Below are 15,253 nucleotides of genomic sequence, written 5' to 3' on the forward strand. Positions count from 1 at the left end.
ATTCGGCCTCTGATGTACCAAGACACATTGCTCGGCTTAAAGGTCTCTTGCATTGGCAGATAGATCTCATTCGGCACTCGGACTTGCTCCCTCGGGAGGACTTGCTTCCCTAGCACAGGGCAATTTCCTCTGGGTCTTTGCTATGACTCGTGGAACTTTTTCGTGGCTTAGTTTTGGGATTTTACACACGTTGTCCTAGGGCCCTCGTGTATCTTGTAATCATGTAAACTTGTACCTTTTTTCGTAATTAATACAATTACCTTTTACGAAAAAAAAAGAGAGGCTTGGAATTGCATGTTCGTCTTGAAACTTGGGTGAGAGAGGCTTGAAATTATGATAATAAGCATAAGGCTTGGAAATTGGGAGATATTATACGGTCCCATTTTCATGGGTGAAAAGTAGTCTATTTTTTGGTACGAATTGGTACAAATGGGTACCGTACAGTACAGTAAGAACCGTATGGAACGAACCAGTCCGTACATAGTACGAATGCAACTATGACCTAGGGGGCTGTAGCATGGGTCAGAGATAGAGGCCCAGCATGTGGCTATGAGTATTTTCAAGGGAGCTACTATTTTCTCATTATTGGACAGCATCTAAGCAGGACCCTAACTCCAGATTAGTCACAGGCACAGTGGACTTAGGGACACTGCCGTAGGTGGGAGTTGATTGCCAATATCATAGGCTGGTATATTTGGACTGCGAGATGTAGCCACACCATTGACCTTTTGAATGTATCCACAGTAGAGACTCAATCAAGGATTTGGATAGAGATCATTCATACTCTCTGAGGGAGATGGGAGAGGATGCAGGGAAGCCATGAGAGGATGAGGAAGAGAAGGGAGGCTTTTTTGCAGATATGGGATTCCGACACTTTCTTCCATGCCATCCCTCATATGGTTTGGCATTATAGCCCACTAGATTGGTTGTTCACATAACCTTGTATTTGTGATGTACTTAGTTACTCTTCACAGAGTTCCTTGTACATTGTATTTTACCTATTGTTAATAGAGAGTTCTTTTCTTGGAAAAAAAAAAACACTCCCACTAGAGAAGCAATTTGTAAAGCCAACTCCTCTAAGATAGCCATATCCTATATCCCATGATGTGGTCCGACTCTGTCTTCCAAAGATGGTTGAAGAGAAGAGGCTGACTCATCTTCTTTTCAAAGGTAGCTAGAGCAATTTGATACAGTCTGAATATATGAATCTCCAAGCTTGAACCATGGCAGCTGCAAATCTGACTTCAAAACCTCTCCCAAGCTCTATAGCTCTACCACCACACTCACTATTAATGAAAGCGTCGATGTGCTCGTGGATAGGAATTTCTATCTAATGTGAATAGTAATGATGCTAGCTACTTATTTGAGGTAGCATCAATGCCCACATAACACCCAAGTTCCTTAATAGAGCTTACCACCACACTCACTATTAATGAAAGCATCGATGTGCTCGTGGATTGGAATTTCTATCTAATGTGAATAGTAATGATGCCAGCTACTAATTTGAGGTAGCATCAATGCCCACATAACACCCAAGTTCTTTATTGAGATCTCACAAGGAAACCAAGTGAAGTCCTCATGTGGCCTCCAAACCGGCTGCTGAGTTTCACAGACCAAAGATCCAAAGGTTTTGTTTCAAGTACAGAGGGATTCTGAGACTCTACAAAAACTCTCAGCCACACAAGTTATTTGCATCAACATTTGAGAATACAGTTGTATCATCTACAAACTCCACATCTTTGCTAAAAAGGAAAAGTAGATGGGGAAGGGAAAGCCCTGTCCAACTGATCCCATATGTTGAATCTCTCACCTCTAGTACCCCCTAATGAGAACCTAGCTATAAGATGATGAAATGACAGCTGCTACACCTCCGACCAACTGGTCTGGAAATCTCAAACTCCCAATCCATTCTGCCATAAGCCTTCTTGGAATTTAGAAGTAGCACAATAAAGCATTATCTCCTAGTTGTCAAAGATACTAAGCATCCAAACAAAACCAATCTGAGTAGGCTGAATGAAATCTGACATGAGAAGGGTAATATAACATTGAACACCCTAGCAAAGCAATTGGTTTCCATTGGGTGATCCCAATCTATCTCAACTGTTTTTAGAAATCAGGTGAACGAATTCCAATCTGTCTACATCCTAGATGCCTCTCCTCCACTATCTGAAGCTCCTAGATCATTCCAAGAACAATAGATGCTCCAACCAGTGCTCTATGATGATCCTATCTAACAAGGCTCCAACCCTAACCAACACATGCCCACCAAAGCCTTGAACTTTCTATCAGAGGATACTCATGGGGAACATCTAAGTATCTCAAACCAACACGGTACCATGTCCCACACGTCTCCTCTCTTGGTAAAAACCTCCTCTTTGCATCTCTAAGGAGTGTGGATAGGCACACCGTAAGCATGAGATGAAGATCCCTGCATCTAAGTGGCCAAAGGTAGAGGTAGTGGGCTTGAGGGGGATACCTAACAGAGCCACATCAAGATAGAGAGGTGTACATTTGTAAGTAGATTGGAGGTACATCATGCATGGGTGGCATCCCTAGAAACAGAGCACCTAGGTGCGAGTGGCAATCACATTAGGATAGAGGGGAAAATCTAAAGAAAGCCTAACACCTAAGAAAGAAGGATCTAAGTTTACCTGAGAAAAAGAAGAGCCTAAACTTGAGACTGAAGATCCTAGACCTCATGTGCTAGACATAGATGGAATAGGACCTGAAGTGAAGATGCAAGAGTGGAGTCTAATCTTAAGGTCGAACTCTAAAAGCACAATATACATGTTGGATCCTTTGTTTCAAGTGTAAGTCAGGAAAATGAAGAGAGGGGATTGTTAGAGAACCATCTTAGATTGTGTGGTTCTGACTTGCAGCATAAAATCAAAGACTAACAAGTGTACTAGTTTATGTTTTTAGATGTCCTCCTATGTCTCCACATGAAGCTCTTCTCAACTTTGGTATATCCCTCAAGCTCATTCACATCACATCTCCACCATTTCTCTCAACAATATAATAAAATGCACTATGTTCCAGAGCAGCCTGTCCCAAACCCCTAATCCTTGGATTATTGGACAGGACTTCAACAATGTAAAGACCGTGTAAACAAGTATTGAGGTGGGCCTTCGACAGTATATACAGATTGGAGTAAGAAGCCTAGGGTTTCTTTTTGGTTTACTTCCATGACCATGACAACTGAAACAGAAGCAGCACTCTAGAAATGCTTTCATAGAATTGAATGTCATCGTAACTAATTAGCTATGGCATGGAATATGCTACTTACATGTACATATTGTCTCACATCATCTCTCTCAAGATCCTATATCAAACATTAGAAAGTTGACCTAGTATTAAGTTCCAAAAGGAAGAAACTTTCAAGTATTCCAAGAACTAGTCTCAGCTCTCATAAGCATTTCCTGATGAGTTGATTGCAATGGTTCAATATCATTGATCTTTAACCTTGTGTAGCCAAGACCTCAACTTGTCCTCCTCCATAATCCTTTACTTTTGTTACCTTCGTAGAATCATGTTTATTTTCACTCAGACAAGGCGTTATGTAAGTTTCTAAACACCTGCAAAACGAATGTAACAAGCATTTGAGCTTTAAAAGGTTAAATGCATAAGTTGAAAGTGACAAAGTCATTAAAAGGGGAATGTGGAGATCTTAAAGTGAACTTGGACCACATCTTTTCTTCTAATCTCTTCATGAACAACTGGTACATATTGACATTCCATTTAGGTACTTAAGTAAAGTCCAAGTTCATTCTAATAGAAAACAATCTGACTCAGATTAGAATCATACATTTTCATGTCATAAAGCTGTCTTTCCAAATTCATATGTTCAATGTTCCTCAAACAGGAAAGCCTCTTAATCTCCTCAGCATTTGCAGCCTCTCTAATTCTGCACATCTCCTACTGAAGACGTAAGCAATAAGAGCAAAGAATTTGGGACATTGAAAACATGCTAGCAGACCACAAAGAAATAAGACAACATCCCAATAATCAAAATTTAAGATTGTATAACTCTGTGTGTGTGTGTGTGTGTGTGTGTGCACACACACACACACACACACACACACACACACACACACACACACACATGAGAGAAAGAAGAAGAAAGAAAGTTATATTAACGTCTAAAAAAGGCCAAGTTCGCCTATGAGACCAAAAGGTTACATACAAAATGTCTGGGAATTTTTCTAAGTCCCAATAAAGCTACTATCTAGTGTTATGGTGAACTAGGTGAGTAGGTACAAAATGGTATACAAACTCAATACAATCTAGATGCACTTCAAGTGCAATGTGGAACTACTCATGGAGCGTGGTCATCCTAATATGTCCCGCATGGGCCTGTCTAGCATGGAGAGGCTAAAGTAGTGGGGTATGGCTCCCCAGTGGCATTGTAGTATCCGCTGTATCTGTAGGTGATGTCTCTTGCGGGGGCATGGACCTACTACGTGTGGGCGGCAAGCTTTGCCTCTCTCTTTAGCTGACATTGTGTTGGTCTCAGATTCAGCTCAGGGATTACAGCAGCATTTATTAGCATTGGATGATTTTTGCATACAGAGAGGCATGACAGTGAACCTTGGTAAAACCAAGGTTCTTATATTCCATACATCAGCTCAGATACGCAGACATAGTATTTTCATGGCAGCAAGAGGGAGTATTGAGGTCACTGGATCATATGTATATTTGGGAGTCACCTTTACAGCAGCTTCAGGGATTTTCTCGATGACACAGGCAGCTCGTGACCGCCTCACTAGAGGATACTCAACATTGGCTCTTATGGAGCGACAGTGTCATCAGGCACATTTCCAGGAGCCCCGCACCAAGGGGTGGCTCTTTGATACTCTAGTCACTCCAGCACTGATGTATGGAGCAGCTATATGGGGGCCAGGCCTGGCCGATTATGTATGGACATTGATGGAGAGACCTCAGGTGATCATGATATCTAGATTGATTCGCAGCAAGGCCTTAGTCCCACATGACATTGTGCGAGCAGAGCTTGCCACACCGCCCATGCTAGTAGAGGCACTATTTCAGATAGTCTGCTTCCTACACAGATTTCAGGATATGGACAGAGATCGCATTGCATACAGAGCATATATGGCATCTCAGGAGATGGCTCGAGCGGGGGATACCACATCATGGTATGCACAGACTAGAGCTTGGTTTGACAGACATGGGCTGGACATTGATAGACTCCCACCTCTTCTATATGATACTCAGGCTCCCACTTACACCCTCTCTCTCTCTGAGAGGAACAGAGTCATCAGACACGAGATATGACATATTTATATACAGAGGACATGGGTCAGCCCTGCACAGCCACTGCCATCGAAGATGGCACATTATTATACACAGTTCTTGAGCATATCAAAGCAGGGATTCATAGAGATTCCGAGATATATGCAGATCTATATGCCACATCGATTGAGAGTTCTTATTGGACAGCTCAGGGTATCATCACATCAGCTTATGATTGAGAGTGGCAGAGCCAGTGGCATCCCACGGGAGGAGAGGATATGTCCCCTTTGCAGATCAGAGGTGGAGAGTGAGGAGCATTTTGTTCTCAGATGCCCGGCATACTCAGAGTTGAGATCTAGATACACATTGAGCAGCTCACTTCAGGGATGTATGACTGATATGGATCAGAGATCATTTGGCCGTTTTCTGGGAGAGGCATGGCACATCAGAGAGCAGAGCACACAGCGGGTCCCAGTCAGAGAGGGGCCCACCCAGACGACTATTACACAGTTCTTTCAGACAGACAGAGTGAGAGCTACTGTACCAGCCTCCAGCCAGACCTCCGGGCTCACACTACAGCAGGCTGAGGACCAGTGTACCCGACGCCACACGAGGATTCGTGGGTTTCGGACCCCACAGCCACACCGACAGGAGATCCGGAGGATTCTTGATCTACATCGACAGCAGACTGAGATCCGACGACACTCGACACACTGGATCTCAGACCTCCAGTTTGCTCTTTCTCCACCGCCGATGTACCACATCCTGCATCCAGGAGGGATCACCTGCTATTAGCGACTTCGACGACTGCTACTACATCCCAGGATAGTATATCTCCCTGCATCTGTTACATATACACATCGCACCACTTTATCACAGCCGACAGTTGTTCCCCTATCACAGCCGACATTTGTTCCCCTTTTGTAGCCATTATCTGGAGTACCAGAGCTACATACGCACATACACATACACGATACTTATCACACTCACAGCACCGTATTTTCAGTTTCTAGTTTTTAGCTTTTCATTCAGCACTTTTATTTTGGATAGCTGGACCTCATCAGTTGTATCACAGTTTGTCTCATAGGCCAGTTTTGGTCTTTAGAAGACGTTAATATAACTTTCTTTCTTTCTTTTCTTTTCTCTATCCAAGGTGACTCCTCGGGGTGGGGCCACTGGTCGGTTTCTTGCAGTCCTCGTTGTAGAGGGGGTATCCGAGGGTCTGTAGAACTCTTGGAGGGTGCATTGCTGTGTGTTCCTGGCTATTTGGTCCCGCACCCGTAGAAGGTGGTCTCTATGTCAACATAGCTCTAGGAGGAAGAGTCTGAGGCATTTCTGGTCGAGGAAGTCTAGTGTTTGGGAGAGTGGCCCGAATCCCTCCTTGAAGAGACAGTGGAAGCAGCCTCTAATCTCATAGTACACTGGGCATCTACATATCTAATGTTCTTCTGTCTTTGGCTCCACCTGACAAAGTTAGCAGATCCTATCCTCTGGGGGAAGAGAGTGTCTGTGTCTGCCTATTTCGATCCGTAGCTAGTGTGATGACGTACGGAGTTGCCCAATGGCACTTCGGACCCCATGGGACAAGTGTACATCCATGTATCTCGGGCATATAATGAAGTCGTCAGGTGTGAGGCATAGGAGGTGCTCTCAATAGAAGGCCATCTTCTTCCCCAGATCCTCGGCCGGTAACACCCACGTCTTGGCTATGTGTAGCTGAATAATATCCACCGTGATGACACGGTTCAGCTCCTCCCGGCTAATCTTTAGGTGGGGGCAGTCCTGACTATATTGTAGGGGTGGGAGGTGGTCCATGTGTAGCCCATGTAGCTGCAGCCACGCTTGAGTAGGGGCGTACCAGCATTCAGTGTCCCCTTGCGATGCGAGTTGTTTGGATGATTCTAGTGCAAGGCGGGAGTATTTGTGTCACGGTAGGCTCCAAAGCCTATGCAGGAAAGTCACCGCCTGGGATAGGGCCTCTGCCACTATAGGTGACGCTCCCAGTTCTGCCCTCACAATCTCATGTGGTACTGATGGTTTACTCTCCCGATCAACCGGGAGATCATCATCACCAAGGGGTGTTCCATCTTCTCCCATCCTTCATATCTCTCCCCTTCGGGCAATGGTTAATCTTGTGTGGTTCGCCGTGTATGGTAGAGGCTAGACCCCCATATCGGGACCCCATACACAAGTGTTGGTGTGACCAAGGTATCAAAGAGCCATAGCTTTGTCCGAGGTTCTTGAAATTGTAGACGTGCACATTGGCTTTCCATGGATCCCAGGGTAGTGTAGCCACGTGTCAATCTATCCGCCGCGGCCTTCCTCAGGGTGAATCTCGGCCCTACGAATGTGATCCCCAGGTAAACATATTTTTGGACCACCTCGACTATATCCTCTCTGTATTTGAAGCGGGGCGCTGACTGGCGGATCCATTGGGTAGATGTGTTGAATACCATGATCTTGGTTTTCGCCACGTTCACTGTGAAGTCTCTGTCCTGGCAGAAGGCCTGTAATGTGTTTAGGTGGTGCCGTAGTCCCTCCGACGTGTTAGAGAGGAGAACTATATCATTTGCATATAGTACCATGGGTATCAGTGTTCCCCCCAGGCAAGACCCCTCCCCTCCAAGTCTGTCCACATAATCTGATATCTCGTCAATGTAGAGCCCGAACACGGTGGGGGATAGGGGGCATCCCTACTTTACCCCAATAGTCCTAATAATCTCCTTTGATAGCCCTCCCGGTGCTTGGACTAGACTCGTATAGAGCCAGGATTCCCCATCTCATCTCTGCCGGGACTTCGAGTGCCTGTAGTCTCTACATGAGTCTGGCTCGGGGAACTGTATCAAAGGCCTTGTAGAAGTCCACAAAGTAGCAGTACATCCGCTTTCCCTACACCCTGTTCTCTTCAATGATAGCTCGGAGTGTGAGGATGTGGTCAAGTGTAGAGTAGCCTCTCCTAAATCCGGCTTGCCCCCGTGCCTGGTATTGGTGTCTCTACCCATTTGCTTAGCTCATGCTCCAGGATGGATCCGTAGAGCTTAGCCAACACATGGCCAACCATGACCATCCGGTAGTTTGTGGGAACCATGGGATCTCCAGCCTTTAGTATTGGTACTATTGTATCAGCTGACCAACTAGTTGGGAAGCCTTCACGTAGTTCCCTGTTGAATAGGTGGGCTAAGAGGGGGGCGATTGTATCTCTAGAGAATGAGAGGTATTCTGCTACTAGTCCTGCATGGTCCTGGGCCCCTGACCATTCTAGAGTCTATCAATGGCATCACGGACCATTTTGGTCCTGAAGAAGGTGGAGGCAGTTGGCGTATCCTCTAACAGCCGAGGTAGGGGGGGTTGTCCTGGCATGTGGTATAGTGAGGTGGCGTAGCTGTGGCAGGCGTAGCTATGCCATGTCTGTGGGGAGGTAATGGGTGTCTCTACTTGGGGTGCTTGGAACGCCTTCCACACCTCCTTGCTGTCCTATCTTAGGAATAGCTGATAAAACTCTTGCTCTAGCCTGGATAGATATGCCCGCTTCTTCCTTCGCACTAGGCGACATAAGATCGTGCGAGCTTGGTGGTGTGTGTATGTCCATTCGGCTTCCCCTTGTTGGAGGCAAAGGCAAGTTTCCTTGCATTCCTAATCATACCGGCTATTCCGCGGGGCATTCTTGCTAGGAGTGGAGTGGGGGCGTGTGTGGGGGAAGTATGTGGCGGCTGATGTGTGAAGGGTCCTGACCATTTGTGTCCTGAACTCCTCCAAGGGTGCGTGTGGGTCCATCTCTTGTAGGCTTCAGTATAGATGATCTGAGTAGGCGCTCGCCGTCATCTTGGTGAAGTGGTATCTTGGGAATCTTTGAGGGCTGCTCACTGGGGGGTCCCCTCGTAATTACATGTGATGCTATGGAGGTATGCGTGGTTTGCGACTACCGCCAGTGGGCGTGGTGAGAGGCTGAAGGCTTGTATGTCCAGGATCAGGGCGGACGGCCCTAACAGGTAGTCTACTCTGTTGCCTCCTCCCGAGCCTTTGGATGCATTCTTATGTGGAAAGCATGTGAGTACGTCAGACCCAGGCCATTTGGCCAAGCCGTTAAGGATGGCTAGTCCGTGTGCCCCTCCTAGTGCTAGTAAATAGTCTCCATACTCTGTGCACTCAGCTGTGTCCTGTGATGTCGGGCTGATCCCCAACTCCTTTGGTGCAAGCTCTCCGTACATGTGGCCTTCGCTCTCAAAGAAGGGGACTTGGCTCTACGATGTGTGGGCGTTGAAGTCCCCCGTCAGCAGGATGTCTCCTATGCTCGAGTAGTGCATGATATACTCATCTAGAGGTAGGTACAAGGACAGCCCTCCCAATGTCGCATACGAGGAATTTGCCAGGGCGAAGTAGCATATTGTGACATATATATCCCGTGGGCGGTTTGTATGTATCCTAATCCACATGAAACGGGCTTCATCATCTCTCTTCATGACTTGTATGATGTGTTGTAGCTCCTCCCTATAGAGTACTGCCACTCCCCCCGACCCTCTGGTCCCCCCTCAGGATCTGGCCCGGAGGCAACACGCTGACTTCCATTTGTAGCCTCTCACTATTGGTAGGTGTGTGCTCGGGCTCTGGTGTGTCTCTGTATACATGACTATGTCCCTGCCCATGAAGGTTTCCTAGAAGAGCCCAACATCTGTTCTCATGGCGCCATTACAGTTCCACACTGAAAATCTCAATTGTCTCATAGGCCGTTCCCCGTCATTGGCGCTTCTCCATGATGATGACGTGCCCATCCTATAGACCGCCCATTTGCCTACTTTGCGTGCCTCCATGATCTATGGCATACATTCCCCTCTATGGGCCACTTGGGGCTGGGGTGAGGTCATCTTCCAAATATATTTTCTGTCCTTTGAGGGTTGTTCTTTTGGAGAGGAAGGCTCATCGTGAATCTAAGTTGTTAAATTTCAGGACGAGGAGCCGTCCTTGTCCTTTGTCTGACTCCTTGCCTACCCTCCACACCTTTTCCACGAGGAAGGGGTCTTCCACCCCCATTTTCTCACAAATGCATTTGGCATTCTCCATAGGGTTGTTTCCCTCTTTCCACCCGACCACTCTGACATGGAGGGCTCTGATTTTCCTCCTCTTGTCTTCCTCAAGGGCTGCATTGATGAACTCCTCCTCCTTTGTGGGGGTCTTTTTTGCTACTTCGATCCATTTGGAGTGTTCCGCTGTGTCAGCTTGTGCCTGTTTCATGACCGCTGCCCATGTGTTGATCTCCTTCGCCATTTGGGTCTTCATCTCGTTGATTTCCTACTTGACCTTCTGAAGCATTGATTCTATGATCTCCCCTTCCTCCTTCCTAATGAGGTCGAGTTGCCTCTTGCAGCTGGTAATTTCCTGTTGGAGTTTTGCAATGGCTCGATTCCGAGAGAGGATTCGATATCCACTTGCCAGGATGTGATATGAGCTCTGACCTCTTCATAAATTTCATTCTTCCACTCCCGCATCCTACGGATTGTCTCCTCCTTTACCTACTTATGGCTTCATCACACATGGCCCTCATCATTTCCTTGATGTTGTCCATGTCTTGGTCCTGGATCTTACAAATGTTGCGGTGCACCTCGATGCTTTTTTGTACATGGGTGTCTTTCACCTTGTCAGCCCTATTCCAAAGGGTTGAGTATTTTTCACTCTTTTCCCCTCACGTACGACCCCTGGTTGGTGGGGACACTCTTCCGTCTTTCTTGGTATCTTGGCGTACCCTCACATCTCTACAGGCAAGTTCTACACCTCAGTGGGCAAGTTCTGCACCTTAGGTGTAGTTTGTGGGGCTCATGTTTTCGCGGGGCGGGGGGGGGGGGGGGGTTTGTTTTTTGGCGATAATGGGGGGTTCAAGGGGACGGTGATGAGGGGTTCACGCAAGTGGCAGGGGCGGAAGGTGCATCTATGTGTGTTCGGCTAGATGCCCGTCCGAATGGCGGGGGGGTGGAAGATCCGAGCTATTGCTAGCGAGGAAGGGGAGGGGGGGTGGGAGAAGTTTGTCGTGTTGATGAGAGAGAGAGAGAGAGAGAGAGAGAGAGAGAGAGAGAGGTCGTGCCCTGTCCGTGACCTACCTGTGGACGCCCTGTTCCTGAGCCGCCGACGTTGCTGCTTCCTACCGTCGGACGTCGACCTGAGCCGCCGCGTTATCGCCTCCTACTGCCGGACGTCGACCTGCTCGCGGGCGCCTACCTGTGGATTGTTGCAAGTTGCTGCGGACGCCCGTGCCTGCACGTTCTGCCTCGTTCCTGCTTCGTTTCCTGCCTTTCCGCCTTCTGCCTTGCCCATTCACCGTCTGCCCAGATCGGAACCCTGCTGTTCGATCGTGCCTTACTGCTCTGTGTCTTGCCTGACGTCTCCCCTTAGCCTCGTGCACAGGTCGTTCTACCTTGCCGTTGTCTGTCCTCTCGACCCGTGCTGCCTCCCTGCGTGCGACCTTCCGTCTCTGTTCCGCGCGCGAGAGAGAGAAGAAGAGAGAGAGAGAGAGAGAGAGAGAGAGAGAGAGAGAGAGAGAGCGACGCCAGAAGACAGCAGTATGGCTGGCCTGGATATGGATTTTCTCGACCGGACGGTGGCAGCCCTCGGCCCTGATTCCGATACCGAGGAGCCGGAGGATATGGTGCCCTGCACGGAGGAGATGCCTCCGGGCTCTGAACTGCCGCCTGCGGGCAAACGTTCCAAGCATACTCCTGACGAGCCAATGGGTCCTCAGGACCGTTCCTATGCGCAGGTTGCCTTTGATCTTGTGGATTCGCAGGAGATAGATTGGGAGCATTTGCTGGACTTCGCCAATACTCTGCTTGGCGACTATGTCCAGCACAACAATGAAACTTTTTCGGATGCGGGAACTGATGATGTGCTGGAAGCCACGGTGGACCCGAAATCAGTCTTGCGGTCCTTCTCAGTCTTTTATGACCGTGCAGTCATACTTTTCTTCACTGGCAGAATCCCCGTGCTTTCACATATTCGCCAGTGGATGCATCATCTATTGCAAGGGGAATGTGTTGAGGAGATCTTCCTTGGACCTCGCGGCTTTTATGAGGTACTGTTGAAATCAAAAACCCATCGCGCTGAACTCCTGTCCAAGCTGCCATTATTCTTTGATCGCCGCTTGGTCCATGTTGTACCATGGCGCCCGATGGCCGATTTCCAGCGCCTGCTTCAACGCGAATGCCCGGTATGGGTGGAAGTGGAAAATTGTATGGCAGTTTATTGGCCATTGTTGAAGGATGCGATGGCCGTTGTGGGCACAGTGCTGGTGCCCCCAAGCCTCAGGGCTATGAATCGCAACCGTCTATGCATGTTATGGGACACAGCCAGGAAAAGGCCTGCGTGGCTTCGCCTCAATTGTTCTGGCATGCATCCCTTGCATTTTTGCTTGAAATGGGGCAATTTTGCAGGCGACTGCTTTTCATGTGGTAAATTGGGGCATTTCATGGCCGAATGCCCTGAACGGCAACCGTCTTCCAAGGATGCACAGGCTGTGCTGCCGAAGGATGACATGGTCCTTGATGCCCCGACACAGGAGGCCCTTCAGCCGCCAAATGTCGTGGATAAAGGCAAGCAACAGGTCCTGGGTTTGGACTCTCGCAGCACTGATTGGATTGAGGCCCATCCAAAAAAAGGTAAAAAGTTGGATACAGGCATGGCCGATCCTGGGCCTACTACTTCACAGGATTCCGTGCGCACGTATATGCGCAGGAAAGAAATGTTCACCTCACAGCCGGCTGCGCGTACTATTGCCCCGTCTGCCCCCCGTAATCAGTCTACAAGGAAAGCCTATACAGACGGCCCCAAGGGCCCACCTGCTAAGCTGGCGTTTGATACAAAAGGTAATGTGATTACACCCTGGGATCGGTGTTATCCCCGCCCTGCTCCCAAGGCGGTGGATTTTCCTTCTACCTCTAAAGCAGGTCGCCAGAATTTGTATGCAGTATTGGCTGATTTTCTGGATGAGGGTGTCCTAGATGCTCTTGCGGAAAAGGTGAAATCGAGGCAACAACCGCCTCGTTCCTGACTCCCTTTTTTGGAAGATATATGAAGATAGCCACCTGGAATGTGCGAGGCATTTGCTCTCGCCATAAGCAACATGCCATGTGGACTGTCTTGCATGAGAATAAGTGGGATGTATTGTGTGCAGTTGAGCACAAAAGTCACGCTGAAGTAGGCAAAATTGTGGATTGTCATGGATTCCGTCTGTTTTATGCAGGGACACATGCTACGCACTATTCGGGCGTGTTGATGATTGTCCATGAAAAATACCAGCCAGTTCTTGTCAAAAATGATGTGCAGGGCCGCTTTCTGGTAATCGAAGTCTTATTTGAAGGAGAAATTTTATGGTTGCTGGGCCTCTATGCTCCAAACGATCCTGCCTCTCGACGGGATCTTTGGTCGACTTTGCAGGACTCCATGTCACTTGGCCGAAGGGGATTTTTTATGGGAGATTTCAATATGTGTGTTGACTCTTCTCAGTCCACTTCGGGGCATTCGGTAATGGATACGCCGGAAAGCCGGGTGTGGAATTCCTTTGCTTTGCACGTGCTTAAGCAAGATCTTTGGTCGTGGCTTCACCCTTCTTTTTCAGGCTTTACTTTTCATTCCGCACAATATGCCACTACTTGGTCGCGGTTGGACCGAATGTATATCATGCAAGGGGATGATTTTCTTCCCGAAATGCTGGAAATGAAGGTCTTGCAGCAATATGCGTTGTCGGACCATTTCCCCCTCCAGTTTGAGATGCGGGCACACTCTATTGCACCTTTTACGCAGTTGCTGGATAGGCTCCCTTTACGTTTCAACTCCTCTTATTTGACGCATCCAATTTTTCAGGGCTATATGCAGCAATTGATTGAGAGATTCTTATTGGACTTCGCCTCTGCCGGCCTGGCAGCATTTGCGTGGCTGCTTTCTAATGTGCAGCGGGTTGCTCGGCAGTATGGGATTCATCATGCCTCTCTTTGTCGGCGACGTCGACAGGCAGCACAGGACTTACTGGCTTTGGTCCGTTCCTTGCTCGTGGATTCCCCAGATGATGATTTTCTGCTGTCACTGGAAAGGCGTTTGGCCCATCTTATTCAAGTTTTTCAGTTGAAATCTTATCAGCAGGCCAAGCTGCATAACTTGACTGACACATTGCAAGATAGTGCCTGCCAGTCTCATAAGTTCTTTCGCGCCTTGCATGCTTCTCCGGCTTGCGAAAATATGACCAGGCTCCAGGATTCGGAAGGTCGCATGGTCACTGATCCGCAGACCATTGTCACCATGTGCAGAAATTATTTTATGGAACTTCTTGGCTCTTCTCCCTCGCCTTCTAGTCAGGTTACGCATGCCCGCTCGGCCTTCTATCATCTGGTCCGTCAGCAGGTTCCACTTGACATGCAAGCCACTTTGGAGGCGGATATTTGCGAGGAGGAGGTTATGGATGTTTTGTTGCATCTGCCTAAGGATAAAAGTCCTGGTTGGGATGGTATCACTAATGCATTCTTTGAGCACTCGGCCGCGCAGTTGGTGAAGCCATTGGCGGTCATGTGTCAGCAGGTTTGGGAAACAGGGGTCATGCCTTCCTCATGGAAAGAAGGCGTTATCAAACTGATTCCCAAGGTCCCTTCGCCGTCAAAGCTGCAACACTGGAGACCAATTTCCTTGATGGGCTCGATGTACAAAATCTTCTCCAAAGTGCTGGCGAATCGGCTTCACAAGCATCTTCCAGCTATTGTGCATCCCCTCCAATATGGTTTCATCAAGGGTCGCAACATTCTCCATAATATCTTGAATGTGCAAATGGCTATTGACTATGCGCGGCATTCCAGTTAGGAAGTGGTCTTGATTCAACTGGACTTGGAAAAGGCCTTTGACTATGTGGACTGGTCTTTCATTGCAGATCTCATGTCTGCTATGGGCTTTGGTACACGGATGTCCCGATTGATCTACACCATTAGTGCTGCGGCTTCTTCAAGAGTTATGCTCAATGGTGGGGTTACAGAGCCAT

General features: G+C 48.0%; 1 protein-coding gene across 1 annotated transcript in view; it reads right to left on the reverse strand.

Moving 5' to 3' along the window:
• Positions 1 to 15,253, reverse strand: part of LOC148032699 (uncharacterized) — a 373,621-nt gene that overhangs the window by 118,105 nt on the left and 240,263 nt on the right. The window contains exons 8-9 of the mRNA XM_087683327.1: positions 3,806 to 3,915; positions 3,463 to 3,575 (exon numbers count right to left, since the gene is read on the reverse strand). Of these exons, the coding sequence (XP_087539453.1) occupies positions 3,463 to 3,575; positions 3,806 to 3,915 (223 nt within the window). The remainder of the gene's footprint in view (positions 1 to 3,462; positions 3,576 to 3,805; positions 3,916 to 15,253) is intronic.

Source organism: Lygodium microphyllum, chromosome 8 (genome assembly GCF_053477565.2).
Source record: "Lygodium microphyllum isolate KBCC chromosome 8, Lygodium_microphyllum_v1.1.10, whole genome shotgun sequence".
Taxonomy (NCBI): Eukaryota; Viridiplantae; Streptophyta; class Polypodiopsida; order Schizaeales; family Lygodiaceae; genus Lygodium; species Lygodium microphyllum.